Source organism: Panthera onca, chromosome A3 (genome assembly GCF_046562875.1).
Source record: "Panthera onca isolate mPanOnc1 chromosome A3, mPanOnc1 haplotype 2, whole genome shotgun sequence".
NCBI lineage: Eukaryota > Metazoa > Chordata > Mammalia > Carnivora > Felidae > Panthera > Panthera onca.
The window spans coordinates 109,027,507-109,045,127 of record NC_138341.1 but is presented as its reverse complement, the minus strand read 5'-3'; the positions used below and the strand labels follow the sequence as shown (position 1 = coordinate 109,045,127).

Below are 17,621 nucleotides of genomic sequence, written 5' to 3'. Positions count from 1 at the left end.
TGTCAGACACCTTTCAGTCGGGGTGACCAACTGCTTTCATGCCTGTGTGGGAGACGAGGGTGGGAGGTGGGGGAGTGCTAGAAACCAGGCCGAAGCATCAGGTGTGGGCAGGTATGGCCCCGCCTCCAAGTAACTACCCCGGTGTGGGTGATGGGATCGATTTTTCTCAGCATCTGAAATCCCTCAGGTTGAACAGCCCATTCCAACTTGAGAAAAGAAGAAAGGGAGGTCAGACCCCCAACAGAGTCCAGGCTAAAACAGCCAAGGCAAATACAGGCCAGGGGAAAAGGGCCTCCCAACTTATGTTCTTCTCCAAAAGCCCCACTCCAATCCCTAAGAGGGAAAAGGGGATGGAGAGAGGGAAGAGGGGAGGAAAATACCCAAGATGCAGGGACCTGGTGTCAGCCTGGGTCACCTCCCGCCCCAACCCCCTTGCCCTGGTGGCCTGAACTCTCTGCTCACACTGTAACCTGCAACCTCTACCACAACAATGCTTCCCTTCCTTTACAGAGAAGACTGAGCCTCCCATGTGTGCCCTGGCCAACACAGCGCTTCTCAGGGTCACCCACATTTCGTGGCAGAGCTGACCACAACTGGACTGCACGGGTAGGAATGAAGACGAAAGCTTCTCTTCCCTCCCTGTACCCTCCCCTTTCTAGATCTCTACAGTCCTTGCTCCTTCCTTCCACATCACTGATCTTGCTCACTCCTTGAACATTTTCCTTCCTTTGTTCCCTGGTTGACCTCCTCCTCCTGTTCCTTTCTTCCTTTCACTACCCTGAAATGGATGCTAACAAGTCCCAGTCATCATTCTTAAAAGAGTAATTTATAACAAAGTCAGCAATAATAAAAATCAAAACTGAATTTTTAAAGGATCCAGACAGATGAGTTGAACATCTGCTGGTGGTCACATCCTAAGGGAACCACCTTACCTGCAACCCCAGAAATATGCACAGGTACCAGGGGGGGACGTCTTCTATGGTGTAAATCATGTCCGATCTCTGGGGGTCTAGACTGCCGGTGCTATCCAAGGTCTCGGCGAGAGAGCTCTGTGAGTGAGAGGGAGAAAAGGAATTGTTTAACAAGAGCAAGGAGTAATAGTAACTCAGCTCAGTACAGCCCACAGTTACTGAAAAACAACTTTATAAAGTGGTGGCCATTCTCTTGTGTAAAAATAAGCCTTGGCTGTCTTTTACACAATGCTCAACCCACTCAGTGAGACGAGCTGTCCTCAGAATTTGGGGGCTTGATATCCCCTGTCACTGACTCATCCCCAAGAGCACCCAGCTTGCTCAGAACTTCTCCCCAAGCCTAGGGAACCCCTACATGGAGAGGGATGCTCTCCCAGGTTGAGTCTACAAAGCGATACCTTGGCATGAACAATCCTTGAGTGGTGCCCCGAAGGAAAAAAGGTTATGAAATGCTGATCACTTTGAAACAGAGAGCACTAATCTGCCCTTCCTACCCCATCCCATTCCTGCAAGGACAAAGATCTCTGTACCCTAAAAACCAAACAAGTCCTACGCCTTCCTAACAAAACACTGCTTCTCAGACACAATGCTGAGTGAAAAGAGCAAAATTTTAAGTACAGAGATAGGAAGATTTCAATTTTGTTTAAAGACTAAAACTTTGCTTATAGTTTAGGGGACAGTGGTTTTTGTTTTTTTTTTCTTCTCTTTCCCTCACCCCACTGTTACTACACACTTTAAAAATATTAGGTGTTGCATGCTTTTTGAGCCCAAAATTTTCACCAAGACTGAACACGTTAGGTTATAGTCTAGACGTTTACAGTCAGTGTCTGCATTACTTCTGAGCTAAACAGAAAACTGAAGGTAACCCCAAGTCCCCCATGTACCCTTAAAACTGCTCTGGTTTCTAAAACTCTATGAACAGTTTCTTAGAATCCACGATGAGCATTTTTTCCTAAGTCTTTTGTACTTACAAAAGTGCCTAACAGGAAACAAAATTAAAAGATGTTCCACAAAAAAAAGTAAGGATAGCGACCTTCTGACTATACCTAGCCCCATTTGTGCCCCCTTGTCCACGGATACAGTCCACAGAAAGATGCAGACTCTGTCTGTCGCTTGATTTCCCATGCAGAGGTGGACAGGGATTTGGGGGCCAAATATTCTTGAACAAAAGGAGTGATGCAGTTCAGCCTTACCTTCTAAAGCCTAAAAGTAAATGTCTGCTGTAAGTTGACATTTGAGTTAATCCAAATGAGAACGGAGTATGACCTTTCAGAGAACTTTTTCTTACATTCAAACAATGGATATTGGCAGATTTGCATTCCTGAATGAGTTAAAATATACTATGTAAGTCTTTTAAAAATCTGGGATTTTTTAAAAGGGATGGTAGAGAAAGTACATGTGTATGGAAAATGTGATATATGTGGTGATGTGCAGTAAAGGATGAACAACAGCAGGACTGGGTTGTCCAAACCCTCACACATTTCAAAAACAGCTTGGTCTTGCTTGGCAAGTGGGAGAGAACCTGCGAGTTCTGGGAATATGCTGCTCTTAAGAGTGTGTCTACCTCGAGCCTTGGGCTGCCCCAAATGGTTTATGCTAACAATGCCATTTATGGTGGGGGCCTTGAACCACACAGCATCAGTATGACCTTTGGAGGGGCTGGATGCTAACATCAGCCACATGGGTGGGTCAGCCATACTTAACATGGCTGGCCCCAATCAAAATACTGGATGCCAAGGCTGGAGTACACATCCCTGGCTGACTGAACAATCCTTGAGGGTTGTCACACATTGTTTTTGGGAAAATTAAGTGCTGCCCACATGCCTCTACTGGGAGGAGACAATGGAATGCTTCAGTTCCTTGGACCCTGCCCTATGTACCTTCTGCTGATTTTAATCTGTATCCTCTCACTGAAATAAACTATAATCATGAGTTTAATGGCTTTCCTGAATTCTGTGAGTCCATCTGGGTAACCACTGAACTATATTCGAGAACCCTCAACTCAGATTTTGGGAATCCGTGAACTCAGTTGACCATTTTGTTCACATGATAGAATTATGGATTATACAAAGGACAATCCAATACCATCTTATTACCCATGGCCTCACAGGTAGGGGTACTACTGCCCACAAAGAAACAAAAAATATCTGAAAACAGAGTATATAGTAACACTACAATTAACAGATTTGGACAACCTATTACAATAATATTGTGTGCAATATTATTCTAGTGATTCCAAAACAACTGGTTTTAACTATAAAAAGAACAGAAATGAAAAGATTTCATTATCTGTCCTCTTTAGGGTCTTTCACTAAGACATGTACACACACCCCCCATTTTTCTTAGTAATGAGGGTGGTTCCATAACTCATAAATGGAACTAATATAAATGCCCATGAATGGTATTAAGATGACACAAAGTAGGAAACTATGTGGTCATGGGGGTCAATTAACCCTTGAAGACAAAATGCTGCACTGCCCCCCACCCTCGAGACAGGAATGTGTTTGGCCATTGTGAGCTATGGTACTACACTCAATTATCACTGCATGAAAATATAAACCATTTAAAACACTAAAGGAAAAAAAGGCCCTCCCAAAGCTTTTTTCGATGACTACATTAACAGGTTAACAATGTCATTTTCAAAAGACTTTTCCATCTTATTCTATGGTCTGAAATAATCTAAAGAACTAGGTAATTACCTGCCCATCAAAGAGTAGGAAACTCAGAATTCAGCTTTCTGGTTAGAGCCTTAAGACTGTCAATAACCTTTTCAACCTCCTCTATCATTATTTACCAAGTCTAGCATTTTTGCGATCCATTGTGGTCACTTTTTCTCTAGGAAATAATTTATGCTAGATCAAGAGTCAACAAACTTTTTCTGTAAATGGCTATATAGTAAATATTTTATCTTTTGTGGGCTATATAGTTCTGTCACGACACAACTCTGCCACTGTAGTGCAGAAGAACCTTCGATGGTATGCCAACAGGTGAGTATGGCTGTGTTCCAATAAAACTTTATTTATAAAAATAGGTATTGGGCCAGCGAGATATAGCTTGCCAATCCTTGCTACAGGGTTTCAAACTGATAATCATAAAGTTGTAGTTAACATCCTCCTTCACGGAGCACCTGGGTGGCTCAGTCGGTTGAGGGTCTGACTTCAGCTCAGGTCATGATCTTGCAGTCCATGAGTTCAAGCCCCGCGTCAGGCCCTGGGCTGACAGCTTGGAGCCTGAAGCCTGCTTCGGATTCTCTCTCTCCCTCTGTCTCTCTGTCCCTTCCCCGCTCATGCTCTGTCTCTCTCACTCTCAAAAATGAATAAATGTTAAAAAAAAATTTTTTTTAAATATCCTCCTTCACAATTCTTACATCACCTTTCACATTGCTAATATATATTTATGCTTTCTCATTTTTTTCTTTAATCAGGTCCGCCAAAGATCAAGTTCATTGGTCTTTTTAAAAAAAGCTTTTGAGTTCCAGTTAAATATGGTAGACTGACCACCTGTCACTTCCTCTAACTCCTAAAAGCACACAGAAGGAATGATCACACCACAAATTTACAAAGATGAAGTAAACAAGAACAGAAGAAATTAGATTAACCCCCTGGTAGAATATGTAAAGCATTCACATGAGTTGTGACCCACTGGGGAGTGGGAGGAATCTAAAACCTGGGTGTTTAAAGAGGAAGAGCGTGAAGAAGTGAGCTGGTTGACCTAAAGATGCCCCAACAGGTTCTATGCTTGCAGACACAGATAAGAGTGGGAAAGGGAAGAGGATGGGCTTTAACAGCACAGACCAATCAAATACCCTGTTGCCTACTGCCATCCTCATCCTTCAAGATATGAAAAGGTACTGTTTTAAGAGCATGAACCAGAAAGACTTCGCCTCAGAGGTTAAATGCAGTCATGAACAGTGGGATCCTCATTTGCTTCTGGAATGCCAGACACCAGGTTACAAAAGCCAGGCTAACACCCACAGGAGTCTAGACGATTCCTTTCTGGAGGAACAGACCCAGAAATAGTAGGCTTTAAAAATAACTAAAATAAAATAAATTTTAAAAAGTTTTTAAAAATAAAATAAAATAAAATAAAATAAAATAAAATAAAATAAAATAAAAATAAAATAATAAAATAAAGTCAAGTCAAGTCAAGTCAAATCAAAGTTATAGTAGAACAGAGACAGTGCCTGGGTGGCTCAGCTGGTCAAGAGTCTGACTCTTGATTTCAGCTCAGGTAATGATCTCGTCGTGCATGAGATCCAGCCCCACATCGAGCTCTGCGCCGACAGCATAGAGCCTGCTTGGGATTCTGTCTCTGCCCTTCCCCAGCCTGCAGGCTCTCTCAAGATAAATAAACTTTTTAAAAAGTCAGAAAAGAACAAAGAAAACAGAAGATAGGAATTCATCGAAGAGATTTAAAAATTTCTAAGAACTAAAGAACACGTTTGCAAATTAGACCCACCAAGTATTCAATGAATTAATGAAAACCTATTTAGAATGCACTTTACCACCAACGTTGCACATTGTATTCAGATATTTTAGAATGCACTTTACCACCAACATTGCAACATTGTATTAAGAATGGCCCCAGAATAGAAATTTAAGAGCAAAGGGAAATAAAACATGGGTTGGTAGAATTTGGATAAAATAAAAAAATAAAAAAATTAAAAAACAAAGTAGAATAGAAGAACACGAGAAAACAGACATCATGAATAGTACAGTAAAGGTCACAGGCTGGGGAAGAAAAAAAAAAAAGAAATCAAACAATGTTGGGGGGGCAGGAGGGAGATTAGAAATGATAGCCAGAGAAGGCAGGCAGATCCAAACACCTATCATCAGAGCCCCCAAATAAGAAAACCCAAAGAACAGACTGAAACAAAAAATAAAGATAGAATTCAAGACAGCTTTACTAAAGTAAAATGATCTTTAACGTTAAATACTCCAAGTGCCAGAAAAAACTGACCCAGAATGGTCAACATGAAAACCTATCTATGTAAAGTTACTGAATATCAAAGATAAATAAAGAATCCAAAAATAGCCAAAAAGATCAAGATACTGATAAAAAGAAGAAAACAAGACTGACCTGGTATCTTCACAGCCACAATCAATACCAAAAAATGAAAGAGTAGCAACAGTAAGTTATGACTCAATTATTCTCTCAACTTTGTATCACACAATTGTCCAAACATATACAAAGGTGGAAATATGGAATGCCCACCCGTACCTGTCTCCACCCTTCAAAAATTACCAATGCTGTGTTCTTGTTTAATCTATTCCAAGAGAACTTCCTTTTTCAAGAACTTCGAGTATCTCAACTACAGGGGCGGGGGGTGGTAAAGAGAATCCACAGGACTGAAAGTTAAAAAGACTTTTAACTTTAAAAAGAAATCTCAACATTATGAAATCAAGTTTATCTTCTATATAACGAACTCGGCGATAACTGCAACCACACAGCTGTTGCACCGACCGGCAGGCAGCCAAAGATCCCAGTGCCCAGCTGGGTGGGATATTCAAGCGAGGACACACTGTAAATAGTTCACCTGTGACCGTTTTCACATTTCGACAATCTCTGCTCCCTAAAAGCCTCATGTTATTTTACACCCTGTCCTCTCTTCCTCACGATGGCCCTGGGAAGTTACGTGCTTTATAACCCCTTTCACAAACGAGGAGTCGGAGACTCTGAGAGACTGAGGGAGCTGCCCAGGATCTGAACAGACAGGCTGTCCCCAAAGGCTCCATTTGCCACCATACTACATGGCCTCCCAGGGAGAAACAGAGCTGCTCTTTAGTCATTACGAGAAATACGTGATTTTTTGACGTTGTGATTAATAACAAATTGCCCAATACCCCTGCAACCACTTCACAAGCTCTTGTAAACACATGTGGTGGGGAATCTGTAAAACAACAAAATGCTGGTATTTCAATGGGAACATCTAAACCTTTTGCTTGTATTTACTTCATTTTGTTCCAAATGCCCTCTCTATAAACAAAATCAATTCTTCAACATCCCTCACTGAAAATTCTCAATGATACTGAGATCAAGTTCAGAACATACTGGGTGTGGGTCCCAATGCTATCTTACAGACTCACTGTTCCATGATCCTTCTGGGCCTTTTAGGAATACATGTCTTTGAGCACATTCCAAGATGGGTACCTTGTGGCTAATACCATATTAACCAGCATTTACCATTAGTAGTTAAGTTTTGTATAACGTTAAGTGAACATATGACAACCGAGAGCATGCCATAATTAGGAAAACAAGCATGAATATGGAGAACGCATAAGATGATCTCTCGGGCCCCCACTTCCCCCATCTCTCCTGCAATGTCGCATTGTTCACTCATGCTCAGCTGTCCAGAGACAGCCTGTCACTGCCCTCTGAAAAGCAAGATCCCAAAGAGCAGCATTCTTTGGTATGAAGTTTTCTTTGCACAAATTCAAGACAGTGGAAATCCTAAACATTTCATTTTCTTCTTCTCTAAAACAGAGATAGTGGCAGCACCTTTCTAATAGAGCTTTGGTAAGGACTGAACGTGACCCATTGCTTAAAGCATTCAGCCCAAGGCCTGGACCATTAGCACTGTTTAGTACACGGTAGCTCTTCTCCCTGAACTTGCCATTTCATAAAACAAGAAGAGTGGCCAATGAAACAGGAAGATATTCCATCTCACTGGTATTCAAGGAAATACAAATGTATCAAAGTTTCGACAATGAAAAGATTTTCAAACAGGTAAATGAATGTCTAGCATAAATGTGCTAATGTAAATAAGCTAGACACTTTTCCTACCAACAGTTCACTAGCATCAGTAAAAGGTGCCACTAGAGGTGTTAGAAAGCCCTGCGTGTTAATGCTCCTTGGTGTTCATTTCAAAAAGTGACCGTCACTTACTGGATACTGGAGGAGGAAGTCTAAAATCATGACAGTCTATACCCTGGAAATTCCGGTGGCTCTGATTAAGGGCCCAGTACCCGAGAACTAGATACAACCTAACGAGTCTGGGAATTCAGAAGCACTCTGCTGCAAGATGTACCATTTGGATGCTGAGACCCAAGCAGGCCAGGCGGTAGCTCGCTGCCCAGATCCCACTCTGCGGGCTGTGTCTCAGCTGCAGACGTAGGCGTCGGTCAACATGTCCACAGTGGCAACTATAATTTCTGCACTCTGAGGAGCAGCTTAGAATCCAAAACCACAGGAATGTCAACAACTCAGCATGAATCTAATTAGCCTCCAGAAAATTTATAATAGCCTGACCAAAAAGTAATATTGGTCAAGAGAGCCAAAAATGGAAAAAAGAAACCATACACAGACACAAAAATTTGATTATTCCAGAATTTCAATATGATTTCTTTGTTCTTTATCATTTTAGTGATTACACTGTAAACTTACTGTGCTAATTAATGCCCAAGCTGGGTACTATGTTTGCATTTATCAACTTTCTAGTGGTCCCTTTCTAAAATATTAACTGTGCACTATCTAAAGTACAATTCAGGGGACTCCTGGCTGGCTCAGTCAGCAAAGCATGCAACTCTTAATCTCGGGGTCAAGCTCCACAGTGGACATAGAGATTACTCTTAAAAAAAATAGAATACAGTGGTTCTAGAAATAAAGAAACTGATTAAATTAGCAAATTTTCACAACGAATACAAAATGTGCTTTAAAAAGTCTACCAAATAAAACTCAAATGAAATTGAGGAGTCTCAGAGCTACAGTACAATCTGGAAATATCCTCTTGTCAAACTCTTCATGCATTGGGCACAGTGACCAATCAATACAGAGTAAAAAAAGAAATTAAGGCATCTGGATCCTCTTTGGGCAGGCCTCTTCTGGCCTCTGTGAATAGGGTCACACAGACTAATCTCAAGGAAATGGGATGGCGGGGGAGGCAGGGGAGGCAGGGGGAGCTTCTCCCCACCTTAACATGTGATTTCCGCCCCTTTGTTCAGTCTACACAAGCTACCGCTGGCTTCTTGTATTATCTTGTTCACTCCAACGGAGTATGTACCAGGCACAATGCTAAGAACTACACAGGTTATTATTTCATTTACTCCTCACAACAACCGAAGACAGATGCTGACACTTTTATTCTCATTTTGGAGATGAGGCAACGGATGATGCCCAGAGACCTTAAGTAATTCCCTCGGGGCCCGGGTCATTAGCACCCAGCCCTGAGTCCAGACTCACACTCTTAACCACCTCCCTCAGCATCCTAAGGCTTTTAAATATAAGAACTTCTATATGGATCTCACCTTAATCGCCATTTAGACAATGAAAAGTTAGTAACTTCTACTCCTCACCATCCCTTCTATTTCCACTATGAAGGGAACACACCCACTCGGGAGGGCCGAGACGAGCCCGGGGAAGGACAGCCACATCCCGTGACGGGGAGGAGGCTGGGGCAAGGGAGTACCTTTTCTGCGATGCCGTTTTCTGTGGTGTAGATTGCCATGAGCTCGGTGTCTTCGTTGTCCTGTTCACCGCTGGACGTGGCGCCTCCGTTTATCACCACCTGAAGACAAACACTTCATTTATAGGCTGTTTCACCATGCACCGCTCTGCCATGTGGAAACATCCTCCCCAAACACCTTCTGTCATTTTCACAACAGACACAAGCTGTGTGTCTTTTGCCTACCATATCAGCCAAGTTTCGAATTTTCTTAAAAGGAACTCCCGACAAGTGTGCGCCGCATCCGTGACCACACGTGGTTCCGATGGAGGAGAAATGCATCGTGGGGAGGCCGGAAATGGAGCACCCCCAGAGAGTCCACGGAGTGGGGCCTGCAGCTCCATCCAAGGCCAAGGGAGGCACAGCTGGGCACCGGAGCTGCTGTCTCCGGACGGGTGGGAAGCATCAAGGGCAGCCTTGGTCAAGAACCCTGCCCGAGTCACCGCGTGCTAAGGATTCTGTGTGGCATTCCCAGCAGGGGCAAGTCAGGCACTGCTGATCGCCTGACGTGCTGACATTTCCTGCCGTGGATACAACACAAACCAGCCTGCTGGTGCGTGCGGGCAGTAGTGTGTGGCATCAGACAGGCACGGGGGCCGTTCTTGCCAACAAAATCTAGCTTCTGGGCCCTCAAGGTAAGAACCAGAACTCATCTTGAGGACTGGAAGGAAACCCCTGGACATATGCAGGCCACCAGACCTCATGCCTGCCCTGGCAAGGCACTTGGGGTCGTCCGAGGTTCTGGCTGTGTTCTGGCAGCCTGCAGCAGAATCTTAAAATATTTTTACTTTTTTTTTCTTTATAATTTATTTACTTCGAGAGAGCGAGCGAGCACATGCAAATAGGGGAGGGGCAGAGGGAGGGGGGAGACAGAGAGTCCCAAGCAGACACCACAATGTCAGCACGAAGACCAATGAGGGTCTCGAACTCACAAACCATGAGATCATGACCTGAGCTGAAATCAAGAGTCGGACTCTCAACCAACTGAGCCACCCAGACACCCCTAAATATTTTTACTTTTTAGCCAGGTGGTTCCGTTTCCAGAAATCTATTTTGAAACATTAATACTGAAAATAACTGTATGTGTGAATGACAGCACAACTACATTTTGTATAAATTTTTTTAACACTTACTTATTTTTGAGAGAGAGAGACAAAGTGCAAGCAGGAGAAGGGCAGAGAGAGAGAAGGAGACACAGAATCCAAAGCAGGCTCCAGGCTCTGAGCTGTCAGCCCAGAGCCCGACATGGGCTCAAACTCAGACCATGAGATCATGACCTGAGCCAGTCAGTCACTTAAGCCACCCAGGTGCCCCAGCACAACTACATTTTTAAAATAAGAGAAAAAAGACAAAGTATATAAAAAGTTTAAAATCTGATATTGCGAAGTATACTAAAGAGAAATAAAAGGTGAGATGGCATAGGGGAAGGTACCGTGCAATGTCTATAGCCCACAAAAGTTGGTACCAGTAGGGGGCGCCTGGGTGGCTCAGTCGGTTGAGCATCTGACTTTGACTCAGGTCATGATCCCACGGGTTGTGAGTTCGAGCCCCGCATTGGGCTCTGTGCTGACAGCTCTGAGCCTGGAGCCTGCTTAGGATTCTGTGTCTCCCTCTCTGCCCCTCCCCCACTCACACTCTGTTTCTCTCTCCTTCAAAAATAAACAAACACTAAAAAAAAAAAAAAAGTTGGTACCAGTAGTTCATAAACACCTGCAAATAAAGCAAACAATCCACAGGAAATGGGCAAATGATAGATGTATGCAATTCACAGAAAAAATCTGAATATCTAAAACACACGAAAAGCTGTTCAACCTCATTTAAATTTATAGAAATGAAATTTTTTTGAAAAATTTCATTTTTAACATAACTTAGGGGGATATTTTAAAAGATGAATCTAGTGTTGACTAGGGTGTTGGGGGGAAAGCTATGCTTAGTTATCAGAGAAGATCACATGGACTGGCCTCTGTAGAGGGTAACTTAGCACTGGAACTTAAAACAGGCATTTTCTTGGATCCAATAACTGAACTCCTAGCAACATCCTCCAGAAATATCCATGCAAGTGGTATGTGCATTCAAGACTGATGAATGCACTATTTTTAAAATACTGAATCCCTGGAAACAACCTAAATGTTCATCCAAAAAAAAAAAAAAAAAAGATAACCAATGGGGTTGGGGGGAAATAATGATGAACATTAAATTATGGTACACCCATTTCAAAAATAATGTCATTAAAAAGAAAATAATCAAAAAGCCACTAAAAAAGAAAAAAATAAGCTGATGCACTGATAAGAACTCCAAAAAATACAGTTTTTGAAAAGAGCCACAAAACAGTAAGCCTAGAATTATCACAATTATACTAAAAAAAAAACAAAACTTAATAACCTCCTTAACACTTGGGAAAGGATCCAGAAAGGTCTGAAACCAACAACAGGAAGGTTGCCCTGGGGACAAGGAGTAATGATGGGCACTTTTCATTTTTCACTCTCAATACTGCTTTAGCATTTGGGTCTTTTATAAACAGCATGTATTTCTGTGTTTTTTGTATACTGCTGTTTTATTTGTATGTCTGTATGTTGCTGTATACTGGCACCTGGGGTGCCTGGGTGGCTTAGTCAGTTGGGCTTCTGACTCTTGATTTTGGCTCAGGTCACGATCTCACAGTTTGTGAGTTTGAGCCCTGAGTTGGGCTCTGCGCTGGCAGCACGGAGCAAGCTTGGGATTCTCTCCCTCTCTCGCTCTCTGCCCTCCACTGCTCATGCTTGCACTCCTGCTCTCTCTCTCAAAAGAAATAAAACATTTAAAAAGTAAAAAAAAAAAAAAAAAAAAAAAAAAAAAGATGTTCACCAAAATATTAACCATGGTTGTCTTTAATCAGTAGGGCTGTTTTGACCTTTTACCCTTTATATATTTTGAGAATTTCCTAGAATGAGGACAACTTCTTTTTACAACAGGGGAGAAATTATAAAGACTAAGATCTAAACAGCATACCTTAGACTGAGGAGGTCCAAAGATATTTCAATCCACTTATTTTTACAAGTGAAGAAATCAGGCCAGTGAAAAATTAAACTTCTCATACAGATTAATACCCAAGTATGAGGCTACTTTCAAAAAGTATGCCAGAGATCTCAATTACCTCCTACATAATTTTGACAGGGCAGAGTTTTCTTATGGCTCTTCAAATAAAGATTTACCTCTAAAACTACCTCTTCAAGTAATGCCATAGCTTTTTACCCAAGCTAACTGGGTTTGTGGCATTTGTTGGGCCATAAAACCAGCTGCGGGCAACACAGACGTTCCTAGCCAAGTTCAAGTCCACAACAGGAAACTCTTAACTATCAGAGCCACGCTCCAAGTCCCATCACAGCAGTGCTCAGCCCACGGAGACGCCAAGAGGTACACACACTCAGGATGAACTCTCTTACAACAACAACGCTCAGTTACTGAGTCATCAGAGAAACCCAGATCTGACTGAAAGTCCTACCCCGGCTGTAACTCATCCACATCTGCACTCATCGCTAGCCACTGTGGGGAACAACTGCTCTATGGGGACAGGGCTTCCTTTAGGGTGATGAAAGGTTTTGGAACTAGACAGAGGTGATGGTTGCACAACACCAGGAATGTATTAAACGTCACGGATTGTTCACTGTAAAATGGTTAATACTGTTAACCATTTGTGTGAGTTTCACCTCAATGTTTTTCTTTTCCAATCCGTATACTGGCACCAAAGAGATTTTGGCAGGAGTGATCAATTCCCACCCATTTCTGACTTATTCCTTACACATACTCTCAGTGAGAGAAGTACCATGAAATGCAAATGCTTCCCAGCCCAGGAAAAGGCTCGCGTACTCATTCCAGGAACCGTGTGAGCACTTGCTGCACCAGGTAATGAGGATGCGGTCCTGCCAGCCCCCAGGAGGCCACCTGGAGTGGGTGCCAGGCTGTAAGGAATTCTGACTCAACACGGGGTCCAGCAGGGAGCCACGAAGCAGTGCCGAGAACAGCAGTGCCACAATCGGATGTGTCCTACGATGGCCACTCTGACACAGTGGGAGAGAGGAAGGGCAGTGTGCAGTACAGGGCATGGTGACAGGAACAGGAGCAGACAGACCCTTTATGAGGCTAGTGCCAGGCACCAAAGACAGCAGCTGCGGCCGAGGTGTCAGTAGTGCTCTGGGAAAGGTAGTGTGGTTTGAGACGGAGCAAGGATGTGGCCTGATGCCCCCGGGGACTGGCCTGAGGGAAGCACAGCCTCACAGCTGCTCGGCGTGGGCGCCTGGGAGACACCACTGCAGTACAATGGGCAATACCCTAGCCCTGGACTGAATGTTGGGGACAGAGGGGGCAAGTGTCCAGGCCACCATCCAGTTCACTCACTTGGCAGCTGGCTGGATGTGGGTGCTGGGCCAAAGAGACTGGAGCAGGGAAGGGCAGAGAAACAAATCGGTACAAGAGCAGTGCGTGTAAGCCAATCCAAAAGGTATGTGTTTCATAGAAGGCACACAGGAGGCTTGTTTTCCCAGGCCAGGGTGGGGCATTTATTTAACTATAAATATTACTGACCTAAATAACCTAACCATGACTTCTAACACATTTCCACAGGTCAAGCCCCCCCTGGGGACCTCGAAGCCCACCTTCCATCCCCATCAGCCTCCTGGTTCCACAGGTGCACTGCTGTCCTCCACACGTGCCCCCCTCACTCTGCTCCAGCCCTCCACCAATGCCCTGGGGCAAAGGGAACAAGCGTGGAAGGCAGTAGGTTCTGGAGCAAGTGGGAGATGAACCAAGTTTCTACTGAAAGGAGAAGGGGATTCAGCACCAGAGAGAGGCTGAGGTGACAGAAGGCGGGGTAGGTCCACCAGGGCGCCCATCTGATCTGCTGCCCCCACTGTGCCCGCGTACAGGAAATGACCCAACATTACTGAAAAAATAAAACACTGGTTTTACTAATGTTTCCTTTGGTTTATTAAACTAGCTATTCTGATGATCTATACATTTTTTAATGTGAAATTTAAAAAATCAAATGTTCAAAGCAATTCTTCACGAAAGGCACAGACTTTTTGTTAAAAGGATAAAAAAAATGTTGCTTATACTATTAAAGGTTCACATTTTTGAATCTGTAAATATTATTTCAACTGGGAAATAAAACATGACTTGGAAAGCTTCTCAAATGCAGTGAGACAGGTTTTCTTTTGTGTTATTAATAGCATGGCAGATAACGGGGATCTTGGATCTTTCATATCAGTAAACTGATCTAGTTTTTATTTTAAAAAATCAGATTATTTTTGGGAACAAGATGTCCTTTCTCTCCCTGAAACTATTTGAAACCAGACTTGATGGCTTTAAATTTTTTCTGAACCAATATTGTATAATCACCCCACCAGCTGTGATTTAAGCAGGTTTTCTCTGCCTAAATTTGTCCAGCTCATGGCTTGTCGTGACATGCAGGGCTCAGGTTGTCTGTGGGTAGGAGTGTGTGTCTACTGCTCAATAAACATGTCTCTCTTGGTCAAGTGTTTTATCTCTAGTAAACAAAGACAATAGTGCTAAAGTACTTGTTTGTAAACAGTAATCCTGAGATGGCCAAACCTACAGGAAGCAGGAGAGACAGGAGCCATAGCTGAGGAGTATCATGCTGAGGGACAGTATCATAGCAAAGTCAGTTTCAACTGACAGCAAATGAGCCTGTGTTACTCGCAGAGAAGTTACAGCGAATCAGCAGCTGTGGACACTGGTAAGCTAAAGCGTACCGGGAACCTGTGAAACCCAGTGCTTCTGAGCAGAGGTTCAGAAATCAGTTTATCACCTATTTGAAGTCTGGTGTCAATCACCCACCACTATCATGTGTTCAGTAGCTAAGCAAGCCATTTTATACTTACTCACTTTCGAGTAATAATGAAGTACCCCAAATTACCTGTTTTCTATTCAGGTAGCACTATTCTTACCCTCCTATACATACACACATACACACACACACACACACGATTACTTCCACTAGTTTCCATATCTACTCTACAATTAAAATGTGTTTAAAGAATAGAGGTATCAAGGTGTCAAGGGGCACCTGGGTGGCTCAGTCAGTTAGGTGTCTTGACTCTTGATTTTGGCTCAGGTCATGATCTCACGGTTCCCGAGTTCAAGCCCTGCCTGCTTGGGATTCTCTCCCCCCTCCCTCTCTCTCTGTCCCTGCATAGCTCATTCTCTCTCTCTCTCCCTCTCTCTCAAAATAAAAAAATAAACTTAAAAGAAAAAAAGAAAAAAAAAGAATGGAGATGTCAAGATTAGTGTTTCTCAGCCTTTAACCCAAACCCCTTTTAAATGAACATTAAATAAATAAATAAATATAAAAATCTTCCACCTACTTTCAGTATTATTTGAAATTTCAAAGTTAATTACCATTAAAAATAAATCAAGGTTAGTATAATACAATATATGCAAATCTCCAGAGTTTGTCGATCTTAGATTAGGATACTCCAAAAGATATAGTTGACAAAACTAACACAACACTAGTAACCCTAAAGTTGTCAGAGGTAGCAAAGCCCCTAACCTTGTTTTCATTGCTTCCTCAAATATGGCAGCCCCAAGGACACTCCTGACAGCCACATGCAAGTTAAACCACCTAGAGCAACTTACTGCAGCCTCCTTCACTTGGCACTGCCCAGCCTAGGTCTTCTTAGGGCAGCCTCTTAACTTCTTCAGCCTTCTCCAGAGAGCACCTGCAGCTGTAACGGCCAAAGTACTCTTGGGAGTTCCGGATATGTCCCACCTGTCCCCTAGCACAACTTGTGCCTCGCCTCTCCCCAATTCCAGTCCCTATCCCGAAGCACTGGATGGGTTGGTGTGCCTGTCACCAGCCCCCAAAGAAAGCCCTCTGTGCTCCCCCTCCCACACATCCCATGACAATGGTGATAGAGACAGCTGTCATTTGCTGGGCAGATTCATGCCAACACTGGGTTGGGCACTTCCCTTCAAGTGAACATCCTCCCTTCAAGGGGAGATTTACAGGGGTGCCTGGGTGGCTCAGTTGGTTAAATGTCTGACTTCAGTTCAGGTCATGATCTCACAGCTCGTGGATTCGAGCCCCACGTCGGGCTCTGTGCTGACAGCTCGGAGCCTGGAGCCTGCTTCAGATTCTGTGTCTCCCTCTCTGCCCCTTCCCTGCTCGTGCTTTCTCCCTCTCTCTCTTTCCCTCTCTCTCCCTCTCTCAAACATTAAAAAAAAAAAAAAAATCAGAGCTTAAAAGTTTATTCTGAGAGAGAGAGAAAGAGAAACAGAACACAAGCAGGGGAGGGGCAGAGAGAGAAAATCCCAAGCAGGCTCTGCACTGCAGCACAGAGCTGGACATGGGGCCTGAACTCACAAACTATGAGATCATGACCTGAGCTAAAATCAAGAGTAGGATGCTTAACCAACTGAGCCGCCCAGGCACTGCTACAATTGTAACTTCTAATAGGTCTGTGGCATTTCCAATCATTGCTACAGCGCAAAAGAGGTAAAGAGGCTGGGGTAGAGAAGACAGACATTAACAAAGGAAAGAATATGAACAGCAGAGGAACAGAGGAAGAAGTGCTCCACCTCATTAAAATTCAAAACTAAAGCAATAAGATGTCAGTCTCTTGCTTACTGATTTTTTTTAATTAAAAAAAATTTTTTTAATGTTTATTTCTGAGACAGAGAGAAAAGATGAGTGGGGGAGGGGCAGAGAGAGAGGGGACACAGAATCCAAAGCAGGCTCCAGGCTCTGAGCTATCAGCACAGAGCCTGTGCACTGTGAGTGCAGGGCTCGAACTCACAACCCACAAGATCATGACCTGAGCCAAAGTCAGACGCTCAAGCGACTGAGCCACCCAGGCACCCCTTATTTTAATTTTTAAATTTTATTTTAGAGGGACAGAAAGTGAGTAGGGGAGAGGGGCAGAGGATCCCAAGCAGGCTCCCGTTCAGCTCAGAGCCCCATATGGGGCCGATGTCATGACCCTGGGACTATGACCTGAGATAAAATCAAGAGTCAGACGCTCAACCAAATGAACCGCCAGGAGCCCTTGACTTGCTGATGTTTATTTATTTTTTTTAACGTTTATTTTTGAGACAGAGAGAGACAGAGCATGAACAGGGGAGGGTCAGAGAGAGGGAGACACAGAATCTGAAACAGGCTCCAGGCTCTGAGCGGTCAGCACAGAGTCCGACGCAGGGCTCGAACCCACGGACCGTGA

General features: G+C 43.5%; 1 protein-coding gene across 8 annotated transcripts in view; it reads right to left on the bottom strand.

The window, feature by feature from the left end:
• Nucleotides 1-17,621, bottom strand: part of SLC23A2 (solute carrier family 23 member 2) — a 132,886-nt gene that overhangs the window by 48,123 nt on the left and 67,142 nt on the right. For all 8 annotated transcript variants that reach the window (XM_060612922.3, XM_060612932.3, XM_060612901.3 and 5 more), the window contains 2 exons: nt 9,376-9,474; nt 933-1,049 (listed from right to left, as the gene is read on the bottom strand). In XM_060612922.3, coding sequence (XP_060468905.1) covers nt 933-1,049; nt 9,376-9,474 — 216 coding nt within the window. The remainder of the gene's footprint in view (nt 1-932; nt 1,050-9,375; nt 9,475-17,621) is intronic.